At 42.4% G+C, this 20,689-nt stretch overlaps 1 protein-coding gene across 2 annotated transcripts in view; it reads right to left on the bottom strand.

The window, feature by feature from the left end:
- Positions 1-3,229: 3,229 nt before the first annotated feature.
- The window catches only part of LOC118386317 (SEC14 domain and spectrin repeat-containing protein 1-like), a 52,906-nt gene continuing 35,446 nt past the window's right edge, over positions 3,230-20,689 (bottom strand). Inside the window, exons 8-20 of one of the 2 annotated variants that reach the window (XM_035773978.2) lie at positions 20,591-20,685; positions 20,374-20,429; positions 16,280-16,383; positions 15,990-16,100; positions 11,671-11,793; positions 10,357-10,551; positions 8,515-8,629; positions 8,112-8,271; positions 7,629-7,710; positions 7,335-7,457; positions 5,427-5,618; positions 4,993-5,123; positions 3,230-4,832 (exon numbers count right to left, since the gene is read on the bottom strand). In XM_035773978.2, the coding sequence (XP_035629871.1) occupies positions 4,538-4,832; positions 4,993-5,123; positions 5,427-5,618; positions 7,335-7,457; positions 7,629-7,710; positions 8,112-8,271; positions 8,515-8,629; positions 10,357-10,551; positions 11,671-11,793; positions 15,990-16,100; positions 16,280-16,383; positions 20,374-20,429; positions 20,591-20,685 (1,782 nt within the window). In that variant the 3' untranslated portion in view covers positions 3,230-4,537. The remainder of the gene's footprint in view (positions 4,833-4,992; positions 5,124-5,426; positions 5,619-7,334; positions 7,458-7,628; positions 7,711-8,111; positions 8,272-8,514; positions 8,630-10,356; positions 10,552-11,670; positions 11,794-15,989; positions 16,101-16,279; positions 16,384-20,373; positions 20,430-20,590; positions 20,686-20,689) is intronic. The other variant, XM_035773979.2, reaches the window with a different exon arrangement.

Genomic DNA, 20,689 nt, shown 5'->3' with positions numbered 1-20,689 from the left:
TTCAAATAGGTTACTAATTTAAATCTACAAATATTTTTTGCATTTTCCTGCCAGGTGTGCCAGATTTTGGGATCTCCGGGGGTGCAAGACAAGGGATTGCAAAGCAACAAGCAAGCTCAATCAACCACAGCTAAAATGTTTTTCATTATTTCAAATAGTATTTGAACCCAGGTCTGTCATGGACGAGTGTTGCGGGCAGGCGGCAGCTGTTAGAGAAGTTAAAGAAACAGCTGAGAAAGTAAGACACTGCGAGATCAGCCGAGTCGGGGGCACACATACACACACAGACACACACAGACAGACACAGAGACACACACAGATCAGTCAAGTTGAGTAGACACACACACAAATCAGCCGATTTGGGCATAGCCCAGGACAGACTGGGAGGACCTGGAAGGCCTCCCTCACCCCACCCAGCCATCTGCTGGGGTCTCCTGATAATTCTGTCCCAGCTACCATCTCTCTGAGCAGCCCAAAAGGCACCATATTCCCTTTAGGGCCCTGGTCAATAGTAGTGCACTATAAAGGGGATATGTCATCATTTGGGATGCACGATCTGAGCAGCCCGTTCCAGCTGAGAGAAATCAGAGAGGGTTAAATATAGCCTCACCATCAGCTTCGTGTCATTATAAGCATTGAGAACAGCTACAGCAACATCTATCACCTTCAAGATTTAAAAGGTACTGGGTTGGATGGATTCAAACATTGTAACTTAATTAACAGTATCACTATCACCCCCATGTGGTGGAATATTTGTTTGTTGTGTGTTACAAAGCTCACTTTGAATATGTTTACACCTTTGATGTCTGAAAATAAATAGGCATATTTGTTTATTAGAAAGTGTCTCTTTGTTTGTATAATAGTTACTATGGCTTCACAAAATAACAAGACATGAATGATTGAAGAACTAGTAGTACAAAAGCCACCAAAAAACCCTACTCCCTCTGCTGGTTCACAGATGAAGCTAAGCAGCCAGAGCCTGCCCTGCACCTAGATTTGGTACACAACATAGGGAGTAACATAGGGAGTCTGTGTGTTGGTTGGACTCCCTGAGTCCTCTGGACTCCCTTTGTCCAACCAATGCACAGACACGATGTTGGCTGCCGGTGTTGTGCCGAAAAGCATTGCTGTGACTTGCGTGCTAGTTAAGATTTCTGTTCTTCACTCCGTTGTCAGTTTAGCCTACATTTCACTGATCTTAGTAGCAGAATTGTATTTTTATTTGTGTCCTTCAAGGCAGCTGTCAATTTGTCTATTTGTTTCAAGTGGGTTAGTCTATAAATACCTCCCTTTGTCAAAATGTATCATCTCTCCCATGTCTTACACGACTAGTAGTTGTTCTGAAATGTTTATTGCCTCCATTTTACTCCCTCCTCTATGTTTAACATAACACACGCACATTAACTATTCATGTCGGCTGCCTATCCTGACTTGAAGTTAGTTCTATAGAAAGTATTTGACTGTAGTGACAAAATTAAGGAAATTAGAACGGGGGTTTAGCAAGGCTATTTTCTAGCCACACAATTAAGGAATTTAGAGGGGGGGGCGATCAAACCGACATAAACATTAAATTAAACGCAGCCTAACGTGATCATTGACAGCTACCTTGAAGGACTTTCTGCAACTAAGATCAGTAAAATGTAGGCTAAACTGACAACGGAGTAAAGAGCAGAAATCTTAACTAGCAGGCAAATCGCAGCAATGAAGAATTGAGTGTGTGCGCGTTCACGTAAGGAGTGGGATTCTGGCAGGGGGGGAGAATTTCGGCAAAACCCCGGAACATAATTACAAATTATGTGTATACTGCAAATTCCCAAGAAGAACAAATATAATATTTCCCTAAAACATCATTTTAAACCATGCTTACATTTATATGAGATCAGATGTGTCTCTGTATTTAGTGGGAATACTTGGGACCAGACATCCAAAAGTAAAATCACTTGGAGCTAATTTGGTGTTTATACGGTCTTTTATGTCCAACAATGAAAATACGGGGCCGACATCCACAAATACAACCTTCAAACACACTCTTAAATACTGAAGAAGCATTTATAATAAATAAGCAATATTGCTTGTTTTCAATCAATGGCCCAACATTACAGCAACCATATCTTTCGCAGTTTTGCCCTAGGCTCTGAAGATAAGCAGGCTACGGGCCTCCCCCGTTCTAGCGGTTAGAACATCATCTGAAAATACAGTGGCTACTGAATGAAGTCGTGTTGCTGGGACATTTACAAAAAACAATGCTGAACAACTCCAGTGTTTTGATACCTTGAAAGTTGTGTTTGTAGTGGAATGGTTAGAAAACTAAAGATGGTATGATAGTTTTGAAGATGACTCACGATATGTGTATTTCCCTTCAACCGTTGTGTGAACTGCTGGCTTCAAGACTTCCAGGAAAGCGAACGCTAATGAATTCAGGAGTTTGCGCGCCAAATTGTCATTTCAGGTTAAGGGGTGTATTCATTGTTTAAAAATAAATGCTAAAGTTTATGCAAATGTTAATGATGTCTTTGTTTTGAGTAACGTGTTAATTGTTTACCATTGTAATGTGTAATGTCGAATAGCATTTAATTTGAAGTGAATTACCAATGACTGTTGAGAATTTACCGTTACAGGTGGGAATGGTTTATGCCATTATTAGGGAAGGTTATTTTATGATGCCCATACTCTTTATTCATTTTTCATAGCTCAGTCTAATCTGCACCACCCAGCGGCTACTGCGAGTACACACCTTGAAGATATGTGAATGTGTGGCTGCTTTATTGAAACCCTTAAAATATCCTATTTAATCTGACAACTGGGCAGCTTTATTGAAACCATTCAAATATCATATTTAATATGACAACAACCGGTAAATATAAGTTATTCTATAAAATAATATTTTCATCAGGGCCAAATTACCGAAAGGGCACGCAGGTGGGCCCCCCAACCAATTTGGATTTATTTTGTCAAAATGTGTATAATTGCAGGAACTGCAAAATTCTCTCAGCATCATGGCATTTATTTTTTGAATAGGATATTAGCTTTAAAACGGCAACATTTTATCTCAGCCTCATGGCAAAAAAATTTTATATATGCCCCAGGGCCCCAAATAGCCCGGTCCTGCTTTTCATGAGTCAAATTAAATTGAAGCCTGAAGTCATACCTTGTGTATGTGTACGAGACAACATTGTCTTGTAAGACTATGCTTATGAATCAAAAGACAAATAACTACATTATATCAAAGAAATATTTAAAATGTTTGCTTGTTTATTTCGCAGGACCCAGGTTTTCAAGAAATACATGATTAGCCTCGCAAACCTAAAATCTCCACAAGCATTATGTCTTTGACTGGTATGTAAAATACCAATATACAAAACAAAATAAATACAGAATCAATATTTCAATAGCATGCCTCACGATGCAAAAGGCATATGTACTGTATGTATACATTAGAATGACAATTATGAAGAGATGAAGCATAATTCTCATATCACATTTTATGAATAAAAACAAAGCCACTCTACCACTCTAAACTAGGTTTATAACAAAGGTCTGATTAGACATTTTAACTTGATGCACACAAGTGACTGGTTGACTGCACCCATCCATCCTCGTAATATACAACAGTCCGTCTATACCGGAAACAGTGGGCTGGGATGTTAGTGCCAAATTCAAAGGCATTGGGAATGAGAATAGATTTACATATTGGCACAGCCCTTTACACTTGTTTTTCTTCTTCCAGAAACCACTTGAAAGTATTGCGAACACAAAAACAACAGAGGGAAAATATAAAATAGTCAAACAAGGCAGTTTGACAAGAAAGAGAAAGGCCTAGAAACTCTAAAGCACCGGTAAGGTAAATACAAGGAGAGAGACAGATGGTGCTTTGCTTTCTGTACACTCTCGAGGGTTTAGTAGAACCGTGTAAAAGCTCGAGTTCCCTGTCTTAAGGGCCTTTCACACTACGTGTTCTTAACCCAGGCTTAACCTTAACCCTGGGTTAAAACAACCCCTAGGCCAAGATCAGCGTAAACACAAATTCAGAGGGACAAGCGACAGGCAAGGTAAAGCTTTAAGGGAAATAGTCCATTTCAGACTTCATTCCAGTCAGTGCTTTCAGTTTCTTTCTTTTGTTTCCCTCCTCCTCTCCTCTCTTCTCCATGTCATGTACTGTAAGCAATGTAAGTGGATCCTAGAGGACCATATTCTATCTTTAACTGCTATTGGTAAATTAATATGGCTGGACGAGGCAGAGTACAACCGAGATGGAAGGAATGCGGTCACACCGGGAGATTAACGGGATTCTAGAGATCTGGATGGTCAGGTGCTGTGTAGGCTTAACGTCGAAAGTCAGAGGTGTCCTTTCCTGTCCTCAATGTCTGGTGGACTGCTAGTTGCTGCTGTTATAGGTCTGCAGACTGGCCCCAGATCTGTTTATGCTCTCTTGTCAACTGCTATGGTTATTTTCACGCCAATGGCCATAGGATTTGGCAAGACAGCACAAACTGATCTGGGACCAGGCAAGCTGTTATAAGAGCTTCCATTAGCATTCCTAAGTGTCCGTCTCGTTCTCCAGTTCTAGTTCCTCCCCATCTTGTAGTTCATTGTCTACATCCTGTAGTTCTTCATCATGTAGTTCCTGGTCGTCTTGTAGTTCTTCATCATTGTGTAGCTCTTCGTCCTGGTCATGTATCTGCTCATACTGTAGCTGCTGATACGGTAGCTGCTCAATGTCTTCATCTTCCTCGTGCAGAGTCAGTTTCCTGTCCTCCACCAGCTTCATCTTGTCCCGGATGTGTTCAGCAGAGGACGCCATGTCTCCAGGACTGCCAAAGTACTGCTCGCTCCTGAAGGGGGGACAAAAGGGGCAGAAGGACTCAGCAGGGTCATAGGTTGGGCTATGGATACAAGGATTGACAGTCCATGATCAAAATGGCATGCATCATTAGATCTAGCATCTTGGTAAAGCCAGGCATGTCTCAGTGTGAAATGTCCATTGTTTCTTACCCGTCTGGGAATATAACAGGGACAGTGAGTCTGTCCAGTAGAGCCTTCCCCACAGTCTCCACCTCCTCATAGGTCTCCTGCTCCACCTCGACTGGGAGATCACACTGGTCTGGGCTGGCTTGGACCAGCACCTGGGATGGAGGAGACAGGAGGGAATGGAAACAGAAGAGGACCATCAACAAAAAAGTATGTACTCACTGAACTGTTAGTCACATTAGATAAGTATCTGTTAAGTGGCATACATGCATATCCCAATAATTCAACACTTGCAAACAACAGGGCTCACTGACTAGAGCACAAAGAAGACAAATCCTTTGCAATATTTGCTAAGAAGAAGGTGTATTATTTGGCTGTCACAAAGGTAATTCAATAATATATTAACATCTTCCCGATAATATAAGGTTTCATTTTCATAACTGTCATTCTTTTCCTACCTTCTCAGCTGCGGTGTGAAAGGAGCAGGCCATCTCCAGCCGATGGACCCTCTCCTCAGTGGTGACAGTAAACTGTTTCCAGACCCGGTTAAGGCGTGGCAGGGTGTCACCAGAGGAGCGCGTGGAGCACCGTAGAGACTGACACAACACCACCGTCGCCTGGAGCAGCTGACGGCCGTAGTCATAGGTGCTCTGGACACAGAAAGAGAGAGCCAGGTTAACACAATACCTAGTACCTAGTAGGGGGCAGTGGGGTAAGTTGAGCCATTTATTACATTCAGCATCACTCCGTCAAGGGAAATATAGTACTCTTCTAAGAAAGAAATCTATATACAGTACCAGTCAAAACTTTACTATTTTCTTTATTGTAGAAAAATAGTGAAGACATCAAAATTATGAAATAACACATATGGAATCATGTAGTAACCATAAAAGTGTTAAACAAATCAAAATATATTTTAGATTTCAGATCCTTCAAAGTATCCATCCTTTGCCTTGATGACAGTTTTGCACACTCTTGGCATTCTCTCAACCTGGAATGCTTTTCCAACAGTCTTGAAGGAGTTCCCACATATTCTGAGCACTTGTTGCCAGCTTTTCCTTCACTCTGCAGTCCAACTCATCCCAAACCATCTCAATTGGTTTGAGGTGGGGTGATTGTGCAGGCCAAGTCACCTGACACAGCACTCCAACAGATTTCCACCAGTCTAATGTCCATTGCTTGTGTTTCTTGGCCCAAGCAACTCTCTTCTTCTTATTTGTGTCCTTAAGTAATGGTGTCTCTGCAATTCACCCATGAAGGCCTGATTCTTGCAGTCTCCTCTGAACAGTTGATGTTGAGTTGTGTCTGTTACTTGAACTCTGTGAAGCATTTATTTGGACTGCAATTTTTGAGGCTGGTAACTCCAATGAACCTATCCTCTGCAGCAGAGGTAACCCTGGGTCTTCCTTTCCTGTGGTGGTCCTCATGAGAGCTTGAGGGTTTTTGGAACTGCACTTGAAGAAACTTTCAAAGTTCTTGACCTTATCCGGATTGACTGACAGTAATGAAAATAAAGTAATGATGGACTGTCGTTTCTCTTTGCTTATTTGAGCTGTTCTTGCAATAATATGGACTTGGTCTTTTACCAAATAGGACTATCTTCTGTATACCAACCCTACCTTATCACAACACAACTGATTGGCTCAAACACATTAAGAAGGAAAGAAATTCCACAAATTAACAAGGCACACCTGTTAATTGAAATGTATTCCAGGTGACTATCTCATGAAGCTGGTTGAGAGAATTCCAAGAGTGTGCAAAGCTGTCATCAAGGCAAAGGGTGGCTACTTTAAAGAATCTCAAATATAAAATATATTTGGATTTGTTTAACACTTTTTTGGTTACTACCTGATTCCATATGTGTTATTTCATAGTTGTGATGTCTTCACTATTATTCTACAATATTAGCCCACCCACACAGCTACCATTGCACTTTCATGCTAGGTTTAGGGCCACATACTGAATCTTATAGAGACCCCAACTGATGTATGGAACAATCTTACAATGATCTACTTTGGTTTAGATACAAGCGTTAATTTGACTTGGTGAAAATCCGTTATTTTGGACCTAACTTGCTTACCTGTTTTTCCATGTGGTTTCTTCCTTGACAGTCTCCATGAAATTATGACCTCTTCCTAAATAATTTGTCAATTTATTAACTGTGTATGGTTTTCTAGACACAAGGTGGCTCAACTTACCCAACTCTCCCCTTCCCCCTCTATTTCCCTTTGAAAGACATGGAGAGAGAAAAGAGACAGAGAGAGAGGAGGGGGCAGACAGAACAATTGAGGGAGGGACAAGAGCGGGAGAGAGAGAACCCCTCAGTCTTCCTCAAGCTGTCTGAACTCTGCTCTTGTAGTACGTACCTGTGCAACATCCACAAACTTCTTGTGTTTCTCCAGCAGCACTTTGGTTTCCTGTGAGTCGTCCCCTAGTCTGATGTGGGTCTTTAGAAGAGCATCGAGGAGCTCACCCAGCCACTCCACCGCCTGAGAGTTAACACAGTGACATGAGCTGGGGTTTACAAGGTATTGTCAACAACAATAACAACATGTCAACAACAACATGTCAATAATATCAACACACATAAGTTTGCAGTCCAGAACCTACAGAGGTCAAACAAAAAACAGGGATGAACAGAAGGAAGCCCATCTACTGACTTGTGATGCATCTTCCTCACACTTGAACAGCTGGACCATCTGAAGCATCTTCAGTCTCCTGACATCCACCATGTCCTCACATCTAAACAGGACCAAAACTCTTTTAAAACATGACAAAAGCCATTTCCATGACAAGTTCCGTGACAACGGGGCGGCAGGGTAGCCTAGTGGTTAGAACGTTGGACTAGTAACCGGAAGGTTGCAAGTTCAAACCCCCGAGCTGACAAGGTACAAATCTGTCGTTCTGCCCCTGAACAGGCAGTTAACCCACTGTTCCTAGGCGGTCATTGAAAATAAGAATTTGTTCTTAACTGACTTGCCTAGTTAAATAAAGGTAAAATAAAAATTTAAAACAACGGCCAAAACTCCACGATATTCCAGAAATCGCTTGACTCGTGGAACCTTTGTAAACAACTCCAGTATCATTTTGAGGCCTGCGGCCTTACATCATCAAAAAAAGACTGAAAATAAAACTGCGCAAACCTTTGTTTCCGGAGCTGCAGGTCCTCCATGACACCTTGGATGTGATCAACGTTGTCTTTGTTATCGATGGGCACGTCTTTCCCATAGGACCAGGAAGTCTGGTTGGACATCTGATCCATCAGGACCTGGCCTTTCTCCCTCAGGCCTACCAGGGCTCCCTCTGGACAGAAATGCACATCAAATAATACTCATGAATTACTCAACTAACACTACTGAAAGTTATTTCAAATGTAAAATATTATTCTTGCAGTTATCCATTAGAATATAGTTAAGACTGTCAATGGTTCAGCACAAATACCTTTCTCAATATCAGTTCTTTAATTCTACTCTGCAGTTATCTATTGAAGGCTTGCTATCATATAACAAAAAAATAACAGTGAATAATACATTTAATTGTGCTTACCAACGCTCTTGAGTTTCTCCTCGAGGTGTTTGAGTGTTTGTTGGATGGCAGCCCCGTCAGCAGGCGCCACATCAGCACAGAGCATGCCCAGTAGACCATCCAGTTGCTGGGACAGCTGGGAGGGTAAACTGGGGCGTTACTACAAAGCCAACAAAGAGCTCTAGGCCAAACAGTTAGTAGTCTACACTACACTGAACAAAAATACAAACACAACATGTAAAGTGTTGGTCCCATGCTTCATGATCTGCAATAAAAGATACCAGAAATGTTCCATATGCACAAAAAGCTTATTTCTTTCAATATCTTTGCACAAACTTGTTTCCATCCCTGTTAGTGAGCATTTCTCCTTTGCCAAGCTAATCCATCCATCTGACAGGTGTGGCATATCAAGAAGCTGATTAAACAGCATGATCACCACACAGGTGCACCTTGTGTTGGGGACAATAAAGGGCCACTCTAAAATGTGCCATAAAAGGTCACTCTAAAACACAATGCCAAAGATGTCTCAAATTGAGGGAGTGTGCAATTGGCATGCTGACTATAGGAATGCCACCAGAGCTGTCACCAGATAATTGAATGTTAATTTCTTTACTATTAGCCGCCTTCAACGTCATTTTTGAGAATTTGGCAGTACATCCAACCAGCCTCACAACCGCAGACCACATGTAACTATACCAGCCCAGGACTTCCACATCTGGCTTCTTCACCTGGATCGTCTGAGACCAGCCACCTGGACAGCTGATGAATCTGTGGGTTTGCACAACTGAGGAATTTTGACCTGAATGCAGTTCGGCATCGCAACAGACTTCAGTGGGCAAATGCTCACCCTCGATGGCCACTGGCACGCTGGAGAAGTGTGCTCTTCACAGATGAAATCCGGTTCCGACTGTACTGGGCAGATGGCAAGTGATGGCGCCATGTAGTCGAGTGGTTTGCTGATGTCAACATTGTGAACAGAGTGCCTCATGGTGGGTTAAGCTACGGACAACGAACATAAGCCATGGACAACGAACACGATTGCATTTTATCACTGGCAATTTGAATGCAGAGATACCATGACGAGATCCTGAGGCCCATTGTCGTGCCACTCATCCACTGCCATCACCTCATGTTTCAACATGATAATGCACAGCCCCATGTCGCAAGGATCTGTACACAATTCCTGAAAGCTGAAAATGTCCCAGTTCTTCCATGGCTTGCATACTCACCAGACATGTCACCAATTGAGCATGTTTGGGATGCTCTGAATCAACATGTATGACAGCGTGTTCCAGTTCCCATCAATATCCAGCAACTTCACACTGCCATTGAAGTGGAGTGGGACAACATTCCACAGGCCACAATCAATAGCCTGATCAACTCGCATGAGGCAAATGGTGGTCATACCAGATACTGACTGGCATTCTGATCCACCCCTACCTTTTTTTTCAGGTATCTGTGACCAACAGATGCATATCTGTATTCCTAGTCATGTGAAATCCATAGATTAAGGCCTAATTTATTTATTTCAATTGACTGATTTCTTTATGTGAACTGTAACTCAGTAAAATCTTTGAAATTGTATTTTTTTTCAGTATATTATGACCCCTATCCCTTCAACCCTAGGCACTAGCAGTATGTAGATCAGATGACTGGATAAGTGTAAGCAATATGGGTGGTTGGAGTTCCATCTTGCCCTCTGATTGTGGCCATATTGCTTACACCTATCAAATCCTCAAAGATCTACACAAGGGCCTAGGGATTGACTTTGTGATTTAGAGTAGGAGTCACTGTAGTTCTTGTTCTTGGCTTTATACGTATTTTGTAATGATCCATTCAAATCAATCAATCAATGATACATACGTCCTGTGCTGTGCCGTGGAACTCATGTGCTGACTGCAGTACGTTTTGTCTGGACTCCAGTTGGCTGGCCTGTCTGTAACAGACATCACTGAGCTGCTGCTGAAGACCCTTTAACTCCACTAGGTCCTCCTCGTCTCCAGCACTCAGCAACGCTGCTATCTGCTGGTTCAGCTCTACGTACACTGCAAACCACTCCTGTAAATACACACCCAATAATACATACATTTGGGTTGGATTTCACAAATTAGAAACACAATTCAGCCACACAAGTTACACAATGTTTCGCAACTTATTTCCATTGTGGTCCTCTGGCTTTGGCCAGAAAGCAGGAAAACTCTTTCTGATATACACGCCAGTTTATCATAGAGAAGCTCAATAAAAAGAAGAACCACACACTAAAGATGTTTCTGTATCAAAGCTGTTCAAACCTACTGTACAGTAATTGAGTTGAATGCTGTAGTGAAGTGTTTCTGTGGTATAGTTATTACCTTGAGAACACTTATACATTTCAGATCAATAGCGCCACCTGCTGAAGGCTCTTGGAGACAACACCACGCCTTAGCCTAACCATCAATCTTTAGCTTTGACCTAACTCTGGCTTTAGCCTTTCATTCTCCTGGCTGGTACTCTCTGTTTCGGTCACCAGGGCACACTTTGGCCCAGAGCAATGATTCACCAGGGTCTTTTATGTAAACCCAGCCAGGGGAAACATTAGTTACACCCAACAGCTGCAGCTGCTGCAGTCACTTCCTGGCCTGGCCTGTCTGTCCACGACTAAGAGCAGGACAATATTACATCCAGGGAGGAAAAGTTAAGGGCAAGCTCTAATTTGTGCTTCAAACTCTGTCTGTTTTGTAAGTGAAATCAAACAAGCTTTTTCCAGATGTACACACTGAACCTTATTTACTTAACTTGTTTGTCCCCCATATTTTTGTCAAGTAGTGCTTTATCTGTGCTCCTCAGACCAGAGATGAATGATCTATAAAAAGCAGTTACAATACAGTAAATCTCCTGGCAGCTAACATACTCTCCCTAACAATCCAAACTAATCATATTCGGTGACCTAATTATTGGGATCTTCAAGATGCCCCAAATCCAAGTGCTTCTTCTGCAGAGAGAGAGAAAGCAAGAAGAGAGGCACACACAGAACTAGCAGCTATCTCCCCACCTCTTCTCATCTCTGTAATTATGAACATTGAAAAAGGAGTGATGTAAATACATTTGTGCTGTTGGCAAGCTGTGTCGTGTCGTGTTGTATTGAGTTGTGTTTGTAGTTTTGTGTCTGGAGTGTGTGTTGTGTTATTCTGTCCTTACGCTGTGCTGGCTCTCTATCTCCTCATGTTTCTGCTGCAGGGCCTGGGAGGCCCTGATGGAATCTCCGATCCCCCATTGTGTTCGGAGCTGCTCTGTGCCAGGCCCCTCCAGCCAATTCACAACCTGCATAGCAACAAGGAAGAGAAAGACCCCATTAGCACACGCTTCATGACTCACAGACACACACCCCAGGACCAACCAATCAAATACCTTCCAGGCATCTGTGAGGTCGATGATTGGACACAATCATTAACAAATGCTTTATCACTTCCCCCCAGGCCCACCAATCAAATTCCTTCAGGTATCTGTGAGGTCTCTTATTGGTTGGAACACATTTAAATCAGTGTGGGTTAAATGGGGTACTTGTTTGTTTCTGTTAAAATGGGGTACTTAAAACCAGAAGGTATAATCACGATAAAGCATGTATGAACATTTATAAAGTCTTATGAGACAAATAGTGTACCATGTGTCAGCACAGAACAAGGGCTTGCCAAGTTACCTATAAAGTAAATATTGATAAGGGAATATCGAATAACATGATCAATCTAATTCAACATCTGGTTCAAATATATTAAAGCAGCATTTACAGAGGATCAAGAAGAGGTGTTTAGAATCCACTGTACTGTGTAAGAGGAGTGATGAAATGGTTCAGTGTGTTGAGTTTGATAGAGCGATTTTCTTCTGCATCAGCTTTTAGCTTGGTGAGGCAATTCTACCGCCTGTCTCCTACAGAGCTTGGAGCAATACAGCTTCCAAACTACTCCCCCACTCACTACACAGCATCTTTACTCCCAGCAGATAAGAACTAGGCCAAACTCCCCAAGCCAAACTAATCCTACTGCTGCCTAGGAACATACAATACCCCAGGAACTAGCCACATTGGGAGACAAATGTGAAATGGAAGCCATTGAATACACGGACAGCAGTGGCTTCTTCCGTGGTGTCCTCCCATGAACACCATTCTTGTTTAGCGTTTTATGTATCGTAGACTCATCAACAGAGATGTTAGTATGTTCCACAGATTTCTGTATGTCTTCAGCTGACACTAGGATTCTTCTTAACCTCATTAAGCATTCTGCAATGTGCTCTTGCAGTCATCTTTTCAGGATGGCCACTCCTAGGGGAGTAGCAAAAGTGCTGAACTTTCTCCATTTAAAGATAATTTGTCGTACCGTGGACTGATGAACATCAAGGCTTTTAGATACTTTTGTAACCCTGGAAAGCTTTATGCAAGTCAACAATTCTTAATCTTAGGTCTTCTGAGATCTCTTTGGTTCGAGGCTTGGTTCACATCAGGCAATGCTTCTTGTGAATAGCAAACTCAAATGTTATGAGTGGTTTTTAGAGGAAAGGGCAGCTCTAACCAACATCTCCAATCTCGTCTCATTGATTGGACTCCAGGTTAGCTTTTGGAGAAGTCATTAGCCTTGGGGTTCAAATACTTTTTCCAACCTACACTGTGAATGTTTAAAAAATGTATTCTATATAAACAAGAAAAATACAATAATGTGTGTTATTAGTTTAAGCACACTGTGTTTGTCTACTGTTGTGACTGAGATGAAGATCAGATCAAATGTTATGACTCATTTATGAAATCCAGGTAATTCCAAAGGGTTCACATACTTTTTCTTGCCCCTGTATGTTTATCCCCGTTTTGTTCCATTTGCTACCATTTAAGAAACGTTTTTCAACAGAATTGGCAGAATGAATACACCCCTGATCACATGCAAAGAGTTTACTTTCATAGCAGCCACATAAAAACAGCATGATCACTTTGCTCGTTGTATATATAGTTCTATCTCACAACAATCTACGTGCTCTCCTCCTCTCAACTTTTCACTTGTGGACTTCAGTGTACAACACATCAGCTGTCTGTGGCCAGCGAAAAAAACTTTCCTAGCCAAACCTTCATATAATGACCTCTGAGGACTACACACATCCTACATCGTTGTCACGTCATAGTTAACAAAAATCCTAGAATTAACACGTTAGTAAACCCACTAAAATCATGCAGTACAGTTTTCAATCAGAATGCAGTTTAGCAGTTACACCCAGAGGGCAATAAATTAATAAAACTAAAAGCTTACCATGACTTGGAAGAGTTCCAGTGTTGGATAGCCATAGCCAGCTAGCTAACATTGCATCTCTCTCTGTTTGAGCCGGGTGTTTGAGTCGGCTAAACTACCTAGCTGCATTTGCTAGCTAAGTGAAAGTGTTTATTTTTTTAAATACAACCAAATATAGCTATATCTCTCTCTCTCTTGCTTCTTCTTAATTTTGGAAGACATACATTTTTTCAAAAACTGTTCAACTATTGTCTTTCTCTCTCTTTGAGTCAACTACTCACCACATTTATAAAGTGCTAGCTTGCTCTAGCTTATGCTTTTAGTACCAGATTCATTCTCTGATCCTTTGATTGGGTGGACATCGTGTCAGTTCATGCTGCAAGAGTTCTGCTAGGCTGGAGGAAGTCCTCCTAAAGCTGTCATAATTACTGTGTAAGTCTATGGAAGGGGCTTGAGAACCATGAGCCTCCTAGGTTTTGTATTGAAATCAATGTACCCAGAGGAGTACAGAAGCTATCTGTCCTCCAGCTACACCATGGCGCTACCCTACAGTGCTGCTGAGGCTACTGTAGACCTTCATTGCAAAACAGTGTATTTTAATACATTATTTGGTGATGTGAATAAATTTAGAATAGTTTTATCTAAAAGGGCAGTATTTTTAAATGTTTCACTATTTTTATTTTTATGATTCACTGAGGAGGATGGTCCTTCCCTTCCTCTGAGGAGCCTCCACTGGTTGCTATAAGACGTAAATCGGAAGATAATGGACCTGTGAAAAAAATATAAAATAGCTCCCCACTACAGTGGCATATATATATTTTATGTAATAATTGAATGGTGACCATGGCCCTTACAAAAATACATTTACATTTTATTTTTTCCCACCATTCTCCATGTATTCAATGTTTTACTTCCGGGCTATTATGACGAATCTGGCAGCTCCTTCTCTATATGTTCCTAGACTACTGCCTACTGAACAACATCTTCATCACCATAGCAACAGACAGCTCATTCCCTTAGAATCTAGAATCTGTCAAATCTAAAATAGAATCCGTCCATTCCATGGAATACATCTCATCATCTGCTCACTTCCTCATTGGTACAGTTTTATCATCCAATAACATCTGCTTTGCACTGTAAAACAGTCAAAATTGTTCTGCTTTGCACTGTAAAACATTCAAAATTGTATCCCTGAGGCACCAGGCCTATCCACAGGGGATAGCCTACATTGAGAAGACTCATAAGAAAATAGGTCGAATGGTCAGTTGCAAATGAGAGGGTACTTCTGTCAGAGAAATATGTGATTGTGGATTCAGTGACCAAAAAAGGTTGAGAACCACTGTTTTAGACGCTAAAGTAGAGTTCAATCTATTGGCCAATGGGAGAAAAGGCGTTTGCCCTTCATGGTTACAGACAGGAAATTAGGTAGTGCCAAGGAAGAAGTGTGCTGGGATGAAGGCCATGTGTGCTGAGGGTGTGTGTGTGTGTGTGTGTGTGTGTGTGTGTGTGTGTGTGTGTGTGTGTGTGTGTGTGTGTGTGTGTGTGTGTGTGTGTGTGTGTGTGTGTGTGTGTGTGTGTGTGTGTGTGTGTGTGTCGACTGATGAGTATCCCCGCCAGAGACTTGAAGTCAACAGTCTTTGGGAAGTTAGCTTTTCCATTCAGTGGTATGTAACGCTGACTTTGGAATGAGAAGACCTAACCGAAAAGGCTTTAATATGAGTCGGTTACAGGGACAGTCAGACAATTTATCACCAGGGTCTGGCTTTGAATACACTGAAAAAGGCAAGGCTTCAATTGAAAATTAAGTTCCATTGAAGCATCACATTCCCTAGCTCCTGAGAATTACAACCACTGGGTCTTTCTCTGGATGTCTGGTGAACTAATCCTCATAAAATCCTGTGTGTATAGCTTTTAAACCTCTCTGAAACAAAGTGCAAAAGACAATGGAAAAAAGAGCAGCCCTACTCTATACTTCTCCTTCAGTCTGGTCACTGGTCTGCTGTTGTTAATGGCATTGGGCCTAAGTCAAGGCAATGCGATGTCTGTAATATCAGTTTGTTTGAATCCTGGCCTCATTTTTTCACTACGCTGGTGTTTTGGATCCATTAGGGCAGTGTGTGTAGGCTTGTCAGTGGGTTGGTGTTGACGATGTCATAGTGTGTGTGTGCAGTGTGTGAATAGTGTGTGTTTTCGCATCTCTGTGCGTGCATATGTGTGTGTGTGATGTGATATAGGGCAGTGTGTGTGCAGTACCTGCATGACCTTGGTCTGTATATCCTCCAGCTGGGATCGTTTGCTGCGTTGGCGACACACCTCCTGGTACTTGGTGTATTGTTCTCTGAGTGAGTCCAGCAGTTTCATGACCTGAAATAATTGAACATTTACTTACCTTGCATATAGTCTTTGTATGTATTGTATATAGTATTTGTATGTTATGTGTGAATTTTGCTGTTATATGTTTACTATATATTTTTACATCTTATCTGACTTGACACAACTGAAGTTCCCTCTGGGAAATATAAAGTTATTCTATTCCATTGTACCTGTGGCTGGGCCAGTAGCTCATCATCCATGGGGGACCAGGCCACACCACCTCCCTCTGCCCCGTTAAACCTCCGCTGCTGCAGCTCCGACAACAACTCATGGCCTGGAGGGGAGAGTGGTGTGTATGATCAGAGGGGGAATGATAGTGACAGGGGGAGAGATAATGAATGACAGAGAGAGAGAGGGAGTGAGGAGATACAGGGGTAAGAGTGGGAGAAAGAAAGCAGGAGAGGGGGAGAGGGAGAAAGAGAGTGAGAGAAAGAGGGAGTGAGAAAAAGAGTGTGTGGGAGCTATTGAATCTTCTCTCCTCTCATCCATTTCATGAAGTTATTATGATGTCAATCAAAGTGCGGGGGGTTGCAATTCAACACATTTTGCCATGGGACAGAGAGAACATTTTAATGTTTTAAAGCTAGTTTCCTGCAAGTCTACATATTTTGACATGGGTCTGAGAGAAAAAAAAATGCAGTTTCAAAGTAAATTTCCTGCAATTCTACACATTTTGCCATGGGGCTGAGAGAACATTTTCAGTTTTTAAACAAATGTCCTTAAATTATACACATTTTGTCATGGCTTATGCCTTGTTCTTATGCTATCTAAGTGACTCAAACATTATCACAAAATCAATCGGGGCCCCATGCCATGACATTTTTATTATTTTAGATTCTCCCTGACTGTCTAGTTTTTATTTTGGTAGTTGTTAGTTCTCAAAGAAAAATATATAGCTCCATTATCTTTTCTCCATTCTTTATATCTGGTTTAAGTCGTTTAGGTTTATTATAACAATTAATTTTTTCCAATCTTAACTTAATTGAATTAATTTGTATTTTTTTGTGGCGGCCATGATTTATCCCCCGCTGGTAAATGTATATATGGGAAACACTGGAAACAGAGCAAGAGGTAGGAGTGTGTACAATGTGGACGACAAGCAGCACATCCCTAGTTGTCATCCATTAAGTTACAAAATATATAGATGTACATTGTTGTCCAGAAGTACTTCAGGAGAAAAATTGCTATTCATTTATTCATAATGCCAACATCAAAAACATCCGGAAAGCCTTCCAAGTCCATTCCTTGACAAAGGCACACAACAAATAGGACAAAGAATTATTTTCATATCATATACATGCTCTTATTATATCTCATGCTATATCCCCTAGCCTCTCTGTGGTGCCTGTAACAACACAACTACACAAACACTGGCACGGCAGCCCAAGCCCTTTCTGTATTCACTATGAATGGCATTCACTCAGAGAGAGAAAGAGAGAGAGAGACACAGAGAAAGAGAGAGACAAAGAGAGAGAGAAAGAGAGAGAGAGACAAAGAGAGAGAGAGAGAGAGAGAGAGACAGAGACACAGAGACACAGAGACACAGAGAGAGAGAGAGAGACAGAGACACAGAGAGAGAGAGACAGAGACACAGAGAGAGAGAGACAGAGACACAGAGAGAGAGAGACAGAGACCCAGAGAGAGAGACAGAGACACAGAGAGAGAGAGAGAGACAGAGACACAGAGAGAGAGAGAGAGAGAGACACAGAGAGAGAGAGAGAGAGACAGAGAGAGAGAGAGAGAGACAGAGACACAGTGAGACACAGTGAGACACAGAGAGAGAGAGAGACACAGAGAGAGAGAGAGAGAGACAGAGAGAGAGAGAGAGAGAGAGAGAGAGAGAGAGAGAGAGAGAGAGACACAGTGAGACACAGTGAGACAGAGAGAGAGAGCGAGACACAGAAATAGAGAGAGAGGGATATATTTTTTGAGCAGTATATATAAAAAAATAAAGGGAACACAAAAATAACAAATCCAAGATCTGAATGAATGAAATATTCTTATTAAATACTTTTTTCTTTACATAGTTGAATGTGCTGACAACAAAATCACACAAAAATTATCAATGGAAATCAAATTTATCAACCCATGGAGGTCAGGATGTGGAGTCACACTCAAAATTAAAGTGGAAAACCACACTACAGGCTGATCCAACTTTGATATAATGTCCTTAAAACAAGTCAAAATGAGGCTCAGTAGTGTGTGTGGCCTCCACGTGCCTGTATGACCTCCCTACAACGCCTGGGCATGCTCCTGATGAGGTGGCGGATGGTCTCCTGAGGGATCTCCTCCCAGACCTGGACTAAAGCATCCGCCAACTCCTGGACAGTCTGTGGTGCAACGTGGCGTTGGTGGATGGAGCGAGACATGATGTCCCAGATGTACTCAATTGGATTCAGGTCTGGGGAACGGGCGGGTCAGTCCATAGCATCAATGCCTTCCACTTGCAGGAACTGCTGACACACTCCAGCCACATGAGGTCTAGCATTGTCTTGCATTAGGAGGAACCCAGGGCCAACCGCACCAGCATATGGTCTCACAAGGGGTCTGAGGATCTCATCTCGGTACCTAATGGCAGTCAGGCTACCTCTGACGAGCACATGGAGGGCTGTGCTGCCCCCCAAAGAAATGCCACCCCACACCATGACTGACTGACCCACCGCCAAACCGGTCATGCTGGAGAACGTTCTCCACGGCGTCTCCAGACTCTGTCACGTCTGTCACATGTGCTCAGTGTGAACCTGCTTTCATCTGTGAAGAGCACAGGGTGCCAGGGGCGAATCTTCCAATCTTGGTGTTCTCTGGCAAATGCCAAACGTCCTGCACGGTGTTGGGCTGTAAGCACAACCCCCACCTGTGGACGTCGGGCCCTCATACCACCCTCATGGAGTCTGTTTCTGACCGTTTGAGCAGACACATGCACATTTGTGGCCTGCTGGAGGTCATTTTGCAGGGCTCTGGCAGTGCTCCTCCTGCTCCTCCTTGCACAAAGGCAGAGGTAGCGGTCCTGCTGCTGGGTTGTTGCCCTCCTACGGCCTCCTCCACATCTCCTGATGTACTTGCCTGTCTCCTGGTAGCGCCTCCATGCTCTGGACACTACGCTGACAGACACAGCAAACCTTCTTGCCACAGCTCACATTGATGTGCCATCCTGGATGAGCTGCACTACCTGAGCCACTTGTGTGGGTTGTAGACTCCATCTCATGCTACCACTAGAGTGAAAGCACCGCCAGCATTCAAAAGTGACCAAAACATCAGCCAGGAAGCATAGGAACTGAGAAGTGGTCTGTGGTCACCACCTGCAGAACCACTCCTTTATTGGGGGTGTCTTGCTAATTGCCTATATTTTCCACCTGTTGTCTATTCCATTTGTACAACAGCATGTGAAATGTATTGTCAATCAGTGTTGCTTCCTAAGTGGACAGTTTGATTTCACAGAAGTGTGATTGACTTGGAGTTACATTGTGTTGTTTAAGTGTTCCCTTTATTTTTTTGAGCAGTATATATATATATATATATATATATATATATAGATATAGAGAGAGAGACAGACAGACAGAGAGAGAGAGAGAAAGAAAAAGAGTGCACGCTTGGCATTTGCTCAGAGAGAGAGAGAGAGAGAGAGAGAAAGAGAACAAATTGTACACTATTCTCTATATAAAGCACAACATTTGAAAAGGGCCCATAGGTTTCTGGTCAAAAGTAGTGCACTATGTAGATAATAGGGTGCCACTTAGGACCCATACAGAGTGAGTTCTTCTGTGGCAAGCACGGTACCAGAGACACGTTGAGCTGACTGTCCATTCCACAACTCCCAGACAAAGCTCCTTTCATTGGGACAGCTCTGCTATGTACTGGCCTTCCAGGGCTGCGTCCAATATGGCACCTTATTCCCTTTATAGTGCACCTATGGGTCCTGGTCAAAACTACTGCACTATAAAGGGAATACGGTGCTATTTGGGACACAACCCAGCTCTGGCCTCCCTCTCTCTACCAGAGCTGTCTCAGCACCCTAGATTGCACTACTTTTCAACAGGGCCATAGGGAATAGACTGCCATTTGAGACGTACCCTAGGAGTCAGTTTACTGAAGGTTTTAGCCGAGTGGAAACGTGTTCTCTGCTGGCGGAGTGCACTGCTAACCATGGTGGTTAACATTCTCGCATCCCATTAAACTTAACAGAGCCCAACCTGGTTTAGAACCACACAACACTCCTTGCTTAGCTACTGGTATTGAGAAGTTTGCACAAAAGTACAATAATTACCAGTTTGTAGAACTGTTTCAGGATCCAACGATGGTAGGAAGTTACAATCTGGTAGCCTGAGAAAAAGATAAGAAAGCAATATATTTACTGGCCTAAATAAACATGTCATACATAAACAATATAATGTGCTGCAATTCCACTGCCACAAACAATTCCTCAATCATTGGGCACTTTTAAAGAAAACAAACCAATGTCAACATGTTTTTAAAATAAATACCTTTCTTTGTCCAACTGGCTGCTTTTCTCACTGTCATTGATGAGCACCAGCTCATCCAGCAGGGAAGAGGACTCCTTGGTAAACTTTTCAAAGACCTGA

Source organism: Oncorhynchus keta, chromosome 7, assembly GCF_023373465.1.
Source record: "Oncorhynchus keta strain PuntledgeMale-10-30-2019 chromosome 7, Oket_V2, whole genome shotgun sequence".
In the NCBI taxonomy this organism is placed as follows: domain Eukaryota; kingdom Metazoa; phylum Chordata; class Actinopteri; order Salmoniformes; family Salmonidae; genus Oncorhynchus; species Oncorhynchus keta.
Note: the sequence above shows the minus strand (reverse complement) of the source record. Positions and strands in the feature narration are given on the sequence as shown.